This window comes from Lepidochelys kempii, chromosome 2 (assembly GCF_965140285.1).
Source record: "Lepidochelys kempii isolate rLepKem1 chromosome 2, rLepKem1.hap1, whole genome shotgun sequence".
Classification (NCBI taxonomy): domain Eukaryota; kingdom Metazoa; phylum Chordata; order Testudines; family Cheloniidae; genus Lepidochelys; species Lepidochelys kempii.
The window spans coordinates 241,702,473-241,719,868 of NC_136381.1; the positions used below are offsets into that span (position 1 = coordinate 241,702,473).

Here is a 17,396-nt window from a genome sequence, read left to right on the forward strand (position 1 = left end):
AAAAAGAGAGTGTACTTACAGTAGGGTCAGCATACTTAAAGGGGCAATGTGTGTCTCTCTCTCACACACACACGGTGTGTCTCTGTCTCTCTCTGCCATGCTGTCTTCCCTTCCTCCATTCGTGCGGTCTTGTAGAGTGTGAGGCTACATTAACAACAATGTCTTAACCCTTGAGGGCTCAGCCGAGTGCTAGTTCATCATTTAGCAGTAAGGCATTCCCTGGGAAATATCCCACCCTCTTCCACCTTCTGACTCCACCACCTCAACCAAGCTTCACAATCATCATTGCTGTGTACAGTATTAAATCGTCGGTTAAAACTTATACTCTGTGTGTGTGTGTATATATATATATATATACACACACACATAAAAAACAGTCTTTTGTCTAGCAAAAAAAAATTCCCTGGAACTTAACTTCCCTTATTTACATTAGTTCTTATGGGGAAATTGGATTTGCTTAACATCGTTTTGCTTAAAGTAGCATTTTTCAGGAACATAACTACAACATTAAGCAAGGAGTTACTGCAGTGTATTCTGGATCACGTGGAGGCTATTTTTAAAATGATTAGACACTAGCTCCAGGACTGTTTGGTAAAATGAAAGGGCAAGTATTTAAAAATGCTGTGCTTAAGATGTTCTGCATTTGCTGACATTTTGCATATGCACATAAATTGCCTCCTTACACAATAATCAAGACATGGATAGATATTTAGCATACCTTTAATGAACCAAGACTAAATTTCCCCCTCATGCATGCAGCTTACACACTACTTGTCTACCATGACTAATGGAGTTGATCTAACATGCATCATACAATATTTATCTCAGGACCAGGACAACCTTGAACCAACTGCAGGAATAAAGTACCTCAGTTAACACCAAATCAAACTTGTATAAAACCAAACTTTGCAAATATTGTTCAATCCCTCTTTTGTTCAAAATTTTAATGGGACTATGTTCATATAGTAAGGACTTCAGAAAAGATGACTGACCTAGCCAAAAGATAGGCTAAAAATTATGAGTAACTTGTTGTAGGTTGAAAAAAAAAGAACAGCAAAACATGCAAAAAAGTCTTCTCTATTCTTTGGGCATCAGATAATGTCTCTACCTATTGCTTTACCCTAATTGAATCTGGTACAGACTAATTATCATCCCAGTGGTCTCTTTCTTAGCCTCACCCTTTCATCAATGAAAGAATACTTGTGTTACAACTTATCATACCACTGTCCATTGGGCACTTACTTCAGCCATCCCACCATCATGAGATTCTTCAAAGGTCTGGTCAATGCACCAGTTAAGAGAACCTGTCCTTATGTGGAATCTCAGTTTAGTGCTGTCAAAGTATGCAGATACACCACCTTTTGATCCTTTGGGAGAGTGCTCTTTATCTCACAATACTAAATACCATATTTTTAAGTCTTCATGGAAGAGTTAACTCAAGCTGCTACCCAGATGTTGCCCCTAACTCCACTTCCTCAATGCTCTGTGCAGGAAATTAGTAAGCTCTCTCTAGAGAAGAAGTCACAACTACTTATTTTAAAATCAAACTAAGTGAACCACAAAGCACCATGCACCAAACGTGAACCAGAAGGAAGACATGTACTCAAAGTAGCCTCCTGGTCTCCTCCTACTATTTTGGAAAGTGCTGGTACTGCATAAGGATTATGGTTTAGTTTACAAAAGGTGGTACACTTTTAAAAAGAAAAAGCAAGGCTACAAGTTAACCATGGCAGGTATCACAACAGATTAAGAACTAAAACTTAGAAAGAAAACGTTGTTGACCGTGCTTGAAACTCCACTTGCTGATCAGTGGCAAGCAGGAGGCTCTCTTTTAAGAGGGAATGAGATGACTAGGACATCAATTTCTACATGTTGTCACTTTCTTGGGTTTTCAGTTCTGTGCTTGCACTTCTGTCAGTTTTCCCTGACACCAGCAGAACAAAATTAAGATGTTGGTCAATTTCACTTCTTCTAGTCAGAACCCCATCAGAAGATTACTATATCTCACTGCTGCTCAGAAAACAAGCATCATCCAGTCAAGAGAATGAAACTACTCATATCGAAACAAATATACCCTATTCCTCTTCACAGCAGGCAGGGAGACTAGGGAAAAGTTGTAAGTAACTGACAACCATAAATATTTAGGAGGTTTCTGTAAAAAGGAGTAAACTCTCCCCCAGCTCTGAGTCACTGTGAAAGTTCCAAATTTATGAGTTTTCAGCATGGTACCTCACATCTTTTTGTAGAAGTTAAGCATTTTCACTTTCTCCATAACACTGGCTCCTCCAAACCCAGGTACAGGAGTCTCGGGCAAAGCAAAGTGGTTATGGATTTTTTTATTTTTAAGAAGAGGATAGTGTGACATTGCGCTCCATATGTTTTATGGAAATATGCTTATGAGTGTGAATATGATGTAACTGGAATATAAAATGCCTCTTGTAAGGTATCATAACAAAGGTTATAAGCTACTGAATATATTCCTTCTAGTTGTATGCATGTAACATTCTTGTATCTTAAGCTAGAAATATGAAGCATAACTATGAAGTCCTATTGTAATTATGCAAAGTGTGGGCCATTAATGGTGGTTTGGAATCTTGATGGCTCCCATTGACTAGGACAACTGGTTGTAAATGGTTTATTGACCTGCACACCTTCCTGTGTACCTGTGGGCCAACTCAGGAAGAATGGAGACTAGGGGTCTTAAAGTGACATGTGACCATGTCACATGATGTTGGAATCCATCTTAATCCTTGTACTTTTCCATTGATGAGGCGGGGGTGGGGACAAGCACAGACAAAAGATTCCTGCCTTGTGCCAAAGCTATACAAGGGAGTGGAGCAGGACAAAGGGGGCTGCCAGTCATGAGAAAACCCCTGCTTACCACCTGAGATGTCTGCTGGATCTAACAAAGAGTGTACCCGGGGAAAGGATTAGGCCCAGACTACGAAGAAGTCTAGTCTGCAAAAAAAACTTATTGGAACATCTTTGAGGGCAAGATATTACCTGTAATCAGTTTCTTAATGTATTAGGCTTAGACTTGCGTGTTTTGTTTTGCTTTGTGACTTACTTGGTTCTGGCTGTTATTACTTGAAACTACTTTTTATACTTAATAAAACCACTTTCGTTGATTAATAAACCCAGAGTAAGTGATTAATACCTGGGGGAGCAAACAGCTGTGTATCACTCTCTATCAGTGTTATAGAGGGCGGACAATTTATGAGTTTACCCTGCATAAGCTCTATACAGAGTAAAATGTATTTATTTGGGGTTTGAATCTCATTAAGAACTGGGTGTCTGGGTGCTGGAGATAACTGAAAATAGCTCAGCAGGTCACCTAAGTCTACAGCTTTGGGGACATGGACCAGACCCTGGGTCTGTGTTGCAGTAGATTAGTGTGTCTGGCTCAACAAGACAGGGTTCTGGAAGTCCCAAGATGGCAGGGAAAATGGGCTCACAGGTAATTTCAGCACATCAGGTGACAGTCCCAAGGGGGTCTCTGTGACCGAACCCGTCACAGCTAGCTAAGTAGTTGTGCAATATTCTATAGGAAAAGGATATAAATAACCCATCTCTCTAATGGTCCCTCAGTTCCTTTCATTTGAAGGGTCTAGTGCAAGAAACTATCAGTGCCAAGACCAGACTACACTCCTGTAGACTTTCCACTTTCTGCCAGACTGGTTCAAGCGTAATTTTCTCCTCCTGCCATGTGGATAAGAATGTCTGTGTAAATTGAAAGCTGGCTAACCTATCACATGAGTAATGATAAATAGGATAGAGACCCATCTATCAAACGTGAGGAACTGTTCCTGTTTATGTACCAGTTTTGCAATGTTTTGGACTTCTTATACAAACCAAACTCTCACAGAGCAAACATTTAATAGCTCACTTAATGGGGTTTCTGGTGCAACTGCACCTGAAAATGTCAGTTCTAGATATCATGTTATCAAAAAGATATTGACAGCTACAGAGTTGAGAAGAGCAATAAGTCTGATCATGCTGCTAGGAAGACTGAATTATTAGGAAAGATTTAAGAACTAAGTATGTACCACATAGCTTTTACTCAGCCAGGACATAGAAGGAAGGGTGACATAACGACTGTTTACAAATATCTGAAGAGTGATCATACTAAAGGTAATACAGGAATTATTTAGTGTAGTAAAGAGGAGTAAAACTAAGAGAAAAGTGATGAAACTGTGAATAAGAAGACTTATTCTGAACACCGGGAAAAGCTTCCAGACATTGAGGTGTATTCAGCTGCGGGATCATTTCCCAAGTGAAGTGATTGAAGCTCAATAAAGTGGGGCATTTAAAACTAGACTGAACAAAAACCTCAGGGAACAATCATTCACTGGGATACCTGAAGATGCATACATATTTCAGAAAATAACTCGCAGCCCTTTTCAACTGGATCTCAAAGCCTTTTACAAAGGTGAATACAAATTAACATTTTTACATTAGGTTAATGATGCAGAAGCAGAGCAGCTTGCCCAGAATCATTACAGTCAGGAAGAGTTACTCATCTGGAGTATTGCGTACAGTTCTGGGTGCTACATTTCAGAAAAGATGTGGACAAATTGGAGAAAGGCCAGAGAAGAGCAAAGAATATGATTAGAGGCCTAGAAAATATGACCCATGGGGGAAGATTGAAAAAACTGGGTTTGTTTAGTCTGGAGAAGAGAAGACTGAGGGGGACATGATAACAGTTTTCAAGTACATAAAAGGTTGTTACAAGGAGGAGGGAGAATAACTGTTCTCCTTAACCTCTGAGGATAGGATAAGAAGCAGTGGGCTTTAATTGTGGCAAGGGCGGTTTAGGTTGGACATTAGGAAAAACTTCCCATCAGAATGGGTAAGCACTGAAATGAATTGCTTAGGGACGTTGTGGAATCTCAGATTTTTAAGAGCAGGTTACACAAACACCTGTCAGGGGTGGTCTAGCTCTAAATAATACTTAGTCCTGCAGTGAGTGCAAGGGACTGGATTAGTTGACTACTCAAGATCCCTTCCAGTCCTACGATTCTATAATTCTAACTACCACTCAAATGCTCAATCCACTAGACCAGAGCTCCAGTACTGAAGTGTTGACAAACCTTAAAGATGTTTTCTAGCTCTAGCTTTTATTAAGACAGGATTCCAGTCTCCATGGTTGTCAATCTTGCACTTCTCAATATATTGAATTGCAAACATTTCAAAGGACTATGGGCACGTTTACACTTGCCATTTAAAGGGGAAAAAGTCCCTTTTTTGTGCAAAAACTGTGGGAGCATCAATGACTTTTTGCATACAGCTCTTACGGGTGATGCTGTTGCAGTGATGTGCGAGTGAAGACACGTTCTTCCTGTTTACAGAGCTTTTAGCCTCCACAGGATATCCTACAGTACCTAGGTGATCACTCTGGCCAGCAGCTCTGCTGCTCTGCTGCCAGGTAAACAGACATCCAGCCCTTCCCCAGTAAAGCCCCAGGAACTTTGAAACTCCCCTTCCTGTTTTCTCAGCAAATGCTCACTTATCTGGCCAGGTGACAATGCCTGCTCCACAGAGCAAAGGATCCCCTGCTTAGAGCAATGCTGAGCTACTGGAGCTGATCAGCGTTTAGGGAGAGGAGGCTGTGCAGGGACCCCGCCCCCACACCCACAAGACCTATCATCAAAATGTTGAGAGCTGCACTGTGGGATAGCTACCCTCAGTGCACTGCTCTCATCGGCTGCAATGGAAGTGCTGCAAAGGAAACACACTCTGACACCCGGGGAAGTGAGTACACAAACCAGTGCTTTTCTTTCACTGGTTCACTATCACCAGTGAAACTGACAGCGCACAAACTCTGCAAGTGTAGACATAGCAAAAAGTTAACAATGTGTCATCCTTAACTCACCTGGTCTTGGCTATCTATTGCTAGTTGCTCACTGTTTTCACAGGCTTTACTTATGGCTTTAGGCAGTCTTGCACAATGCTACTTAACCATTTGCCTGAGGTAAGTAATTTTTGTGTGTGACAGGAGAGTGAATCATCAGTTTTGTCATGAGTAGGGCGGATGTATAGACTGTGTCTTTGCTACCACGTCTTCACGAGTTTCAAAAGCTTATTTAAATTTAGATATTTCTGAATTTACTTGGTAGTGGCATTAGTCAAAGTACTTAAGGAAAATTACAAAATCCAAAACCTCAATCCCTCTCAAGTTTTCTCTGTTTTTTTTTAAACACAGAATAATTTCCTCTCCCATGTGATAGCATTTCCTTTTGAATTTCTAATGCATCAACACCAGAGATGGCCTGGACCTATTTGTATTCCAGTAAAGCCCTAATCACACCAATACGTAAGCTGTTGCTTAATTTTAAACACATGAGCAGTCAGAATATCAGGGTTGGAAGGGACCTCAGGAGGTCATCTACTCCAACCCGCTGCTCAAAGTGGGACCAATCCTAACTAAATCATCCCAGCCAGGGCTTTGTCAAGCTAGGCCTTAAAAACCTCTAAGGAAGGAGATTCCACCACCTCCCTAGGTAACCCGTTCCAGTGCTTCACCACCCTCCTAGTGAAAAAGTTTTTCCTAATATCCAACCTAAACCTCCCCCACTGCAACTAGTCCAGCTCACATAATGAATTACTCATGCACTTAAGCACTGGCATGAGCAGGGCCTTCCTGGCATACTAAGGGCAGATACGGTAGATGAAACGAACCATTCAGATTTTATTTTAAAAAAATGTTTAATGACCACTGGGTGGATTTTTTGTTAGACATTTCCCACCGAATTAGTCAAAAATTTGACATAATATATAGTAGCTCTACAGTGACTGAGGAAAAGTTTCCCCTCCCCCTTATTTGTCCCAGGCTATACTGAGGAAAGAATTAATACTTTCAAGACTACATTGCTTTCATACTGCTGCAGCTAGAGTATTTTTCCAAAAAACAAGGAATTCAACAGATTACATGCTGAGACCTAGCATTCATTCCCTGTTCTCTTTCAGACTGCAACAAGTTTATATGGCAGTTATAAAACCCTGAAAAACAATCACTTATGAGAGAAACAACAACAAATCCGTAACTATCAAGCAGTCAGAAGGTCACATCACCATGCAAAGTCACAATATCTATCACAATAAGTCACAATGTATTAAATCAGATTTAAATGTTAAACAAGTTTGCTTTCACTGATCTATTCAATACATGCAAGGAAATCATGTTACAATTTTTTAAAAAGCAATAGGGAACCTCATAGATCTGCAAACTCTTAAACTGAGTCACATATGATATTATTACTGTAGCTCTGTCCTTCCTTCCTCCCTCCCTCCCTGTTGTCCGTCGCCTTCCTGTCTAAAACCTTTTCGGGGCGGGGGTAAGGGCCTTGCCTTTTTACTGGTTTCTCTAATGCACCTTACGAACACGGTTGCTAGTACCCGAGTGAGTTAAGAAGTTCGCTAGTCGTGCCGGGCTGAACAAGGATTCATACTGCACATTCACAAAGCGCCTCCGGTCAGCCTCTAGACTCCCACCCCATTTCACAAATGCCACAGAAAAGCAGCACCTTTGGGGTGCGTACAGCACCCTCCACAAAGCAGGGAGCCGAGGAGATGAGGGGCGCTCCCATCCTTTAGGGCGGCACGCGGATAAAGCCGCTACCCTTATGGAAAGTGCCACGGGGTATTTGGCGGCCGCTCTGCACGGCCAGGCCCTTGGGCCGAGCCCCAAGGCGTTGAAGGGCTGGGCGGCAGGCGGACAAAGGGCCCGGGCATTTCACGGTCTGGCTTTAGGGCCGGGAGCCCTGGCCACGCTGACACTGACCGGGGCCCGTGGGGGGCAGCCCCGCCCGGCAGGGGGCCGGGGAGCCAGCGCTGGCACTGCCCTGAGGCGGCCGCGGCTGGCTCCCTGTCCTGCACGCCGCCCGCGGCCCCCCCGGGGGGGTCAGACCCAGCACCGCCGGGCAGCGCCCCACACTCCAGCCCTCGGGGAAGCGGCGGCCGGTGCCCTGCCCCGTCCCGCTGGGCACGGGGGTGGCCAGCCCCGTCCCGGGCAGCGGGTCACGCCGTCCTTGCCGCGCGGGCTGCCCGCGCAACGGGCCCGGGTTGGGCCGCGGACCGAAGGGGCGGAAACCCGCAGCGGCAGCGAGCGCGGCCCCCCAGCCCCGTACCTTGGCCATGGCGGGAGAAGGCGGCGGCAGAGGCGCGCTCGGGGCCCGGCTGGCTCAGGTCTGTCCCCGCGGGGGCCCCGGAGCGACTCTGGGCGCGGCGCAGCGGGAGCCCCTGGCGCTGTTCCCTGGGTGTCTCTGTGCCCGGCGCCGCTCGCTCGCTCGCTGGGAGCCCCGTGTGCGGGCCGCAGGGGGTGGGAATTGGGTCCGGGCCCAGCGGCCGCTCCTCCTTCGCCTCCGGAAGCGCATTCCTTCCCGCGGCCGTCAGGCCCGGCCCCTGGGCGGGGGAGCAGCTTGGCGGGGGTTCCTCGGGGGCCCGGAAACTGGGACTAGGGCCCCGGCCCGACTGACTCACCTACCCCTAGGGGCACCCCCAATCCCCAGTGTAGGGGACGTCCCCGCCCCATAACATTGTATCGCCAGGGCAAGTTACATGGGCGCTGCCCAAGTGTAAGAGACTCTTGCTCCCCCTCAAAGCTGCCGCAGTGTGTGTGTTGCTTTTAATTACAAGCCTGACGATCTTTGGTGGTGGGGTTTTATTTGTTTATTTATTTATTTATAGGCCCCTCCACCTGGTTTCAAGTGATTGTATGAGACTCTCAGCTTTCAGCTAAAAGAAAAAGTAAGTGTCTAGCCTTCTGGGCTGTGGAGTAGGGTTGCCAGGTGTCCGGTTTTTGACTGGAACAGCCGGTCGAAAAGGGGCCTTGGCAGCTCTGGTTGGCCACAGCTGACAAGGCCACTAAAAGTCCAGTTGGCCACAGCAGAGCTAAGGCAGGCTCCCCCTCCCACACTCTGAACTGCTCATTTCTGGCCCCACCCCAGAGCCCCTACCCCCTCCCACATCCCTAACCCCCTCCAATACTCCCCTTCCCCAAGCACCCCTCCCGCTCTTCCTAGCTAGCAGCCACCTCAACTCAGTGGCTCTGCTCTCCACAAGCAGCGGTAGGCTGCTTGGGGAGGAGGGGTCAGATGGAGGTGCTCCGAATTTACAGCTCTCTTCCCCCATAGTCCCTACCTAGGAGCCTCCACTTCAGCCCCTCTGAGCTCTCTAGGGTATGTCTACACTGCAATTAAATGCCCTGCTGCCCTGGCTTAGCAGACTGGGGCTGTAATATTACTGTGTAGACATTTTACAATAGTGTTTCAAATCTCTCCCTGGTGAGGTGAAGGGTATTTGAATCACACATTCCATCTCCCCTGCCCAGGTGCCAACTTTCCAAAGTGCCGGGGAGTGCTCAACCCTCAGCTCTGCCCCACACTCTGCCGCTTCCCCCAAGGCCTCACCTCTGCCCTGCCTCTTCCCACCCAGTTCTGCCCTCTCCTCTGAGCACATTGCGTCCTTGCTCCTCCCCCCAGCCTCCTGCACCCTGCGAAACAGCTGATTGCGGTGGGAGGTGCTGATCCGTTGGGCCTGCCAGCAGGTGGGAGGCACTAGGAGGTGGCAGGGAGCTAATGGGGAGCTGCTAGTGGATGCTCAGCACACACCATTTTTTCCCCATGGGTGCTCCAGCCCTGGAGCACCCATGAAGTCGGTACCTATGCCTGCTTGGGCCTTGTGGTGAAAATGAGCAAGGGTGGGGGAGAGTGAGCAATGGAAGGAGGGGGGATGGAGTGAGCAGGGGGCAGGGAAAGGGTGTTTGGTTTTCTGCAATTAGAAAGTTTGCAACCCTATGAGAGAAGTTTGAAAATGTGACCTGGCTGCACACCAAAGGCTCAAAACCTAGAAAATAAATGCAAAGAACACAAAATGTATTAATCTCATGATTTTTAAGGCCTGACACATGATTTTTTGAATACCTGCAGTTGGCATTATTGCTGTTAGTACAATCTGCCTAGGCTTCACATTGTCTTTGGAGTTTTTATCCTCCAGCTATTTGTCATCATTGTTTATCCCTGATCCAGTGCAGGTGCTCTCTCTGTACTCTCTCAACTCTCTCCCAAAGCTGTAAAACTGTGTTTGGCAAGACACTTCTCTCTGAAGTTTCTTTCCTTTCTCCTAAAGTTGGGCAATTTTTCTACATTGCATCTTAGTATATCAGATAATTTGAGGAACCGTCTTTCTCCACTTCCTTATAATTTCAGTAGAAAATGTTTATCTCAGGCTCTCCCTTGTAATGTTAATTTCAGTCACTAGTCAGAATTTGGACTGTGCTTTGTGTCTTCCATTTTCCACCTCTAATTTAAAGTCACTGATTATATATTTGGTGAGTCTCCCCTCTTTAGGCAATATGACACGGGAAGTACCCCAAATCCTGGGACACATTTTCCCAAGTTCCTGAAGCAGCAGCTGATAAATTGGATGCTGCTGGTTTCTGACTCATCACCATTTCTAGGCCCAATAATCCTGCTTTAAAGGTGAACAGCAAAGGTGAAAAAGAAAATGTATTTGTGCCCTTACCTTAGACTGATCCATTATGATTTATAAAGATTGCCTTAAAGATTTTCCAAAAGTGAACTTTATTTTGAAGAGACAAGGTGATGAGTTAATATCTTTTACTGGATCATCATCAGCTGTTGGTGAGAGACAAGCTTTCAAGATTATATATAGCTCTTTCTTCAGGTCTGAGAAATGTACTCAGACTTGCAGCTTATCTACACTGGCAATTTCACACAGGGGTGTGAAAAACCACCCCCTGAGCGCAGCAAGTTTCAGCACTGTAAAGCACAAGTGTAGACAGTGCACCAGTGCTGGGAGCTACGCCCCTCATGGAGGTGGGTTTTTACAGCGCTTTAGCATTGCCAGTGTAGACTAGCCCTCAGAGTGCCAAGCTAAATGCAAGGTGGAACAGATTGTTTAGCATAAGTAGTTACTACACATTTCAAGGGACCATTCCTGGAGAAGTGTCCCATTAACACCTCTCCATTCATGGGAGGAGGGGGAAGGAAAAAAAGCTGGGGGGGAGGGGTTTAAGTGGAATATAGCTTGTTGCAATAAGCCATAAATCCAGTGTCTGTATTCCGTGCACGATTTTTAGTATCTAGCAAAGTTATGAATGTAAGTTCCTGGGTTTGTCATTTCAAGGTGTTGTGCAGGTTTCTTTTGAGGATGAGGACTAAGATGGGATTCTGAAGGAACTGACAGACTGAATCAGCAACATAGCTTAAAAAAACCAAGCAGGCAAACTCCAGATATGTATTGATTCCTTACATCTCAATAAAGCTCTATAATGTTGTTATCCTTCACCAACAATTGAACAGATCCTGCAATAACTTAATAAAAGGCAAAGGTCTTTTCTGGTTTAGGTGTTATAGATGGCTCCTTGCAGCTAAAACTTGATGCAGAAAGCTCTTAATTGGCTACCTTCTGGACTCCTAGCAGATATAGGTAGCTGTGAAAGAAATGCCAAATAGGAATTTGGTTGAGAGGTTTGAGAAGGTTGAGGCAATTGCAGATAACATTTTAGTGCTTGTTTACACTACCGCTTAAGTCAATGTAAGTTATGTTGCTCACGGGTGTGAAAAAGCCATCCCCTGAGCAAGGTTGGATATTAGGAAAAACTTTTTCACTAGGAGGGTGGTGAAACACTGGAATGCGTTACCTAGGGAGGTGGTAGAATCTCCTTCCTTAGAAGTTTTTAAGGTCAGGCTTGACAAAGCCCTGGCTGGGATGATTTAATTGGGGATTGGTCCTGCTTTGAGCAGGGGGTTGGACTAGATGACCTCCTGAGGTCCCTTCCAACCCTGATATTCTATGATTCTATGTATGCTGGCGGGAGACGCTCTCCTATTGACATAGCTTCCACCTCTAGTTGAGGTGGAGTAATTATGCTGACGGAAGAGTGCTCTCCTGTTGGCCTACAGCATCTTCACCATACACACTACAGTGGTCCAGCTGCATCGGTGCAGCTGAGCTGAAGTAGCGCAGTAGTGTAGACTAGCCCTTAGTCTAAGGCCTTGTCTACACTGCCACTTTCAGCACTGCAATTTTCTTCGCTCGGGGGTGTGAAAAAACACACCCCCCCCGGGAGCAACGCAAATTTCAGTACTGTAAAGTGGCAGTGTAGATAGTGCTACAGTGCTGGGAGCTATTCCCCTTACGGAGGTGGTTTTATTGCAGCACTGGGAGAGCTCTCTACTACACAGCCACGGCAGCGCTTTAATGTCAGCTGTGTAGATATACCCTTTGGCCCGGGCTGCACGGGGGGGGGCGGGGGAGGCATGGTTTCGAACTAAGATTCGCGTAGCTGAAGTCAAAGTATCTTAGTTCAACTTACCTGGCTGTCCTCACGGCAGCGAGTCAACTGTGGCGGCTGCCCCATCAACTCCGCTTACTCCTCCTGCCGAGGTGGAGTACAGGCGTCGATTCGGGGATCAATCGATCACTATCCGCTGATCCGGCGGGTAATGAAGATGTAGCCTTAGTTTGGTTGTGTAGACTCCCTCAAAGAGGCTAATGCTGATCTCAATCATAGCCTGATTATGCTGCTCAACACAGCATACCAAGTGAGTCTAAAACTGAGTAAGAAAAAAGACACTGCACCTATCAGCTTTGCTGTATATTGGACACCTTCTAATGGTAGAGGGTTTAAAAATAGACCCTGAGAAGGTTGAAGTAATTTTGAGCATGTCCTGTCCACAAAATGTGGAAGACAGAGTTTTGTGGGGGATTTGTAAATTAACTGTCCAGGTTCTGCACAGCTCTACTTTTCACTAGTACAAGTAGGTGAATGATTGACATGGGATAGATTTAAGCAGCAGGCTGCAACTTTATTAAATATACTTTGGGGACTGGCACTACATTGTCCATTCCCAGCTGTCATGTACCAGGCATTTAATTAGTTCCAGTGCAGGTTACAGGGCTTTGGCCATGTATGAAACTACAGACTCTGTTCAGTTGTGCAACTTTTCCCCTGGCAGAGGCCAGAAGGCTGAGTGGGGGAAACTTCACTCTACAAAAACTTCAAGCTTCTCCTCCCACATAAGCACAAGGTCCACCTGTGCAGGAGTCTCATTTACCTCTGGGAGCTGGCCTTTTTAGCCTTTACCTGCACTGATGAGTCAGTAACTGTAACAGCATTATATGAACCTCAATTCCTAGTATTTCTAACCCACCTGTGCTTCCAGGAGGCTGTGAGGAAGGCAAGAAAACCCACTGGACTGCATGCCAATGGTGAATTGTGAGCAGGGTAGCTAGAAATGGGTTGGGTTGGGGAGAAGAGGCTGAGAACTGAATAGACTAGGGTATGTGTGTGTGTTAGAACTGATGCCTTTCATTGGACTACTAATTTTTAGTCAGGCTAATATGTTTTTATAGGAATTTTGCTGTTGTAAATATTTGTTGTTAGAAATCTTAATAAAGGGTTATTTAAAATAAACAATTTGATACCATGTTATAAGGTAAACAGCATGATCAAAATTTACTTATAGCATTATACGCATAAGAACATAAGAATGGCCATACTAGGTCAGACCAAAGGTCCATTTAGCTGTCTTCTGACAGTGGCCAATGCCAGGTGCTTCAGAGGGAATGAGCAGAACAGGTAATCGTCAAGTGATCCAACCCCTGGTACCCATTCCCAGCTTCTAACCAAAATTTCACAAGAATTGTAATGGGTCCAATAAAGTACTATTGAATTCAATTAAAATAGTTCTCCTGCCCCCTCTTTTCATTGGTATTTTTAATTGGAGGAATTGGTAATGATGCCTTGCATTTTGTGTCAGTTCTTTGTAATATATATTAAGTGTGCATAAACAGTTTAAGGAATATATTCTCAATCTGTAGAACGTACCAGGTCAACTGGAAATATTGGCAAAGCAGTACGTGTTCCAGTATATATTTATAATCTGTTCATTTAATAATATTTAATTTTTATGGATTAGATGCCATAGAGCCCCCTTTTAGCCAATAACCAAATTAAGGTAGAAATTCAGAGATCCTGTGAACAGATGATAATGGTGAGAACAAGAACAGATCTGAGTGTAGGTTAGCATCTTAGATACTCTCTTTAAAATATTTATGGCATCTTTTGAATATGGCATTGCTTAGTAGGCACATCTAGTTTAGTTAGCCATTAGAAATAGATTACTCCAGCTAACGACTGACCTAGCCACTGATTAGAACCTAACCCAGGGGTTCTGAAAATTTTTCATTCATGGACTACATTTTAATACAGAGAGTGTTTCATGGACCACCCATTTTCCCACTGATGACTGAGCAGACCATTTCTTCCTGTGTGTCACTATATAACACTCATGTGGCAATTACAGTAATTGCTTACATGAAGAGTAATTTTAGGAAAGTGTTCAATTCTTTAAAGCTATTCTTAAATGCAGTTTAACATCTGGCAATAAAAAGGAGGAGCCAGCACTGTGGACCGCCAGCAAGTACCCCATGGATCATCAATACTCTGTGGACCACAGTTTGAAAACCTCTGATCTAATCTCTTTGGGTAAGTCTACACAGCAAAGACAAACCCTCAGCTGGCCCTTGCCAGCCGACTTGGCTCACAGGGCTCGGGCTACAAGGCTGCTTCATGGCTGTGTAGACTTCTGGGTGCTCTGGGACCCTCCATGTCACAGGGTCCTAAAGCCCAGGCTCTAGCCTGAGCCAGGAAGTTTACACAGCAATGGAACAGCCCTGCCATGGTTTTTCCTTTGCTGCGGAGACACACTCTTTGTGTCTCGGTTTCATCTGTAAAATGAGATAATTATACTTGCCTGCCTCACTAGGCTGTACTGAGGAATAATTAGTTAATATTTGCAAACTATTTTGAAGATGTAAAGTTCTATAAAGTATTATTAATAATAATTATATATATTACAATAGTGACTAGTGGTCCTAATAGAGATCCAGATCCCATTGTGCTAGGTACTGTACAAAAGTAAGAGACAGTTCCTGCCCTGAAGGGTTTACAGTCTAAATAGACAAGACAAAGAGCATGAGGGGAAGGAGAGAAGCCAAGTAACTTTCCCAATAACACTCAACAGGTCAGTGACAGAGACAGAAATAGAGCCCAGGTCTCTTGAGAGTCAGTCCAGTGCAAATCACTGGACCACACTGCCCCTATGGTATCAGCACTTCTTATTTTCCAATTCTATGATTTGGAGACTTCAAGTGACAGAGATCATGACATCAACAAGTAAGATGATCCAATGGTTTCTTATCCTCACTGTTAAAAAGGTGTGCCTATTTCTAGTCTGAACCTATCTAGCTTCAGATTCTAGCCATTAGATTTTGTTATGCCTTTGCCTGCTAAATTAAAGAGCCCTCTACTATCAGAAGTCTTCTCCCTCATATCATTCTTTTCTAAACCCTTTCCAATTTACCAAAATCCTTTTGAAAGCGTGGAACCCAGAACTGAACACAGTAATGGCCTCACTAATGCTGTAGAAAGAGGTAATATCTCCTCACTTCTACTCAATAGTCCCTGACATATACATTGGCTTACACTGGGTCTCTTAGCTACAGTATCACACTGGCATCTTGTGTTTAGTTGGTTATTCCAAGTCATTTCTAGAGTAACTGTTTTCTAGTCAAACCTGTAAGTGTGACCTATATTTTTTTTTTTTACCTAGATGTGTGACATTGCATTTGGTTATATTAAAACACATACTGTTCAAACAAACCCAACTTTCCAAGTGATCCAGATTGCTCTGTAGAACTAACTTATACTTGCGTATCATTCCACCAATTGTTATGCCCTCTGCAAACTTTACTAGCAATTATTTTGTATTTTCTTCCGGATTATTGTTAACAATATTGAATTATATTGAGCCAAGAACAGAACCTGTAGGGTCTCACAAGAAATATCCCCAATGGATGATGAGTCTGCATTTGCAATGTTTGAGATCCATCAATTAGTCAGTTTTTAATCCATTTACTATGAGCTACATTGACTTTTGTATAGGAGGGGTAGGCTCTGAGGGTCACAAAACACTCACTGAGGCCTTTGTATAGATTGCCCTTGACCCTAGGGAATCCACAGAGCTTGGGAACATGACCCAAAGCTCATTTGAAGAAGAGGTAAATATTACCCTCCCATAGAGTTTTTTTCCCCCCTGGATTCTTTTCTTCTGGATTTTACCATTGAGAGGGTGCTCCAGCTCTTAAACTTTAATATTATTTATTTTTGTGTGAAAAAAAAAAGGTTAAGCTTTTTTGAGGGGGAGATGGGTGGGGGAAGGGGTTTCTTTTGACCTGCTGAAGAATATGGAGGAAATAGGAAATTGGTCTCTGATTGGTCTGAGATAATCTGGGCAGAGGACAATTTTATGCTAATCAGTCCTTTTGCACACTGTGAGAGGAAGAGGAGGTATATACAGATGAGGTGATCACAGGCAAGAAGAGAAGTCAGGAAACAAGAAGGGGAGAGTCTAAAGGAAAGAAGTAGCACTTTCTGTCAGTGACAGACAAGAAGCCCTGCCTCCAGAAAACCCACTCAGTCATTTGGAATTAGGAGATCCTCCTGACCTAAATATGAAAATGACTACACACATTAAATATTGGGCAGGTCCCATTACTTTTAAAATAGTGACTCTTCCTTTGTCATTGGTGAGATACTGTCCTGCTTTGACATACACCTCTACCCCGATATAATGCTGTCCTCGGGAGCAAGTTACAGAGTTATTGGTGAAACTGCGTTATATCGAACTTGCTTTGATCCACCGGAGCGCACAGCCCCGCCCCCCCGGAGCGCTGCTTTACCACGTTATATCCAAATTTGTGTTATATCGGGTCACGTTATATCGGGGTAGAGGTGTATTTCTGAAATAGCTCTACCCACCGTTATGCAGTGCCTCCCCTTTTTTACACACCTAATGTCGCTCTCCACACTCCAACACCTTAAAACGGTTTCTTCCTCTCTCTTTGTCTCTCTCTTTTTTTCTAGACTGTTACACAAAAACTTTTGGCAGAGCAGCTCATACTGAAGGAGATGATTGTACTAGGATTCCAATTATTCACAGCCAACTGCTCTCCTACTTTCAAAGGTCTATTACGGAATTTCCACCTAACAACATAGTTCTCATAGGGGTTTTTGTGTTCACTAGGATCTAAAGGCTGAAGTTAATGGTAGTTTTGCCTGAGTACAGATTTGTTCCATTATCTTTTCATCTCATTTCCATAAGAGGCTCTTCCATAGCAACTTCCTGTACAGTTATTCTGGCTGCATTCTGTGTTTTACACCAGGTGTTTCTTTTCCTCTCCATGCCAGCAGCGCTCATCATTTTATAGCTGGCATCTCTTTAGTTTGTAGCAGTACTTGCATATCCCACAGAACCACTCAAAACAAATATTCAATATCTTTTAAAAAACTAATGAGTTTACCTTTTGTA

The 17,396-nt window shown here is 44.2% G+C and overlaps 1 protein-coding gene and 1 long non-coding RNA gene across 3 annotated transcripts in view; one reads left to right on the forward strand and one right to left on the reverse strand.

Annotated features, from left to right (window-relative positions):
- ITGB1 (integrin subunit beta 1) overlaps nucleotides 1-8,375 on the reverse strand; it is a 78,563-nt gene extending 70,188 nt beyond the window's left edge. The window contains exon 1 of one of the 2 annotated variants that reach the window (XM_073334422.2): nucleotides 8,127-8,375. Coding sequence is in view for 1 of the 2 variants with exons in the window: in XM_073334421.2 (XP_073190522.1) it covers nucleotides 8,127-8,135 (9 nt within the window). In the remaining variant the exon portion in view is untranslated. The remainder of the gene's footprint in view (nucleotides 1-8,126) is intronic. The other variant, XM_073334421.2, reaches the window with a different exon arrangement.
- On the forward strand, nucleotides 7,814-14,376 carry LOC140907747 (uncharacterized). Its single transcript, XR_012157605.2, has 3 exons — nucleotides 7,814-8,184; nucleotides 8,686-8,745; nucleotides 11,146-14,376. It is a non-coding gene; the product is annotated as an uncharacterized LOC140907747 (long non-coding RNA).
- The last annotated feature ends 3,020 nt before the right edge of the window (nucleotides 14,377-17,396 follow it).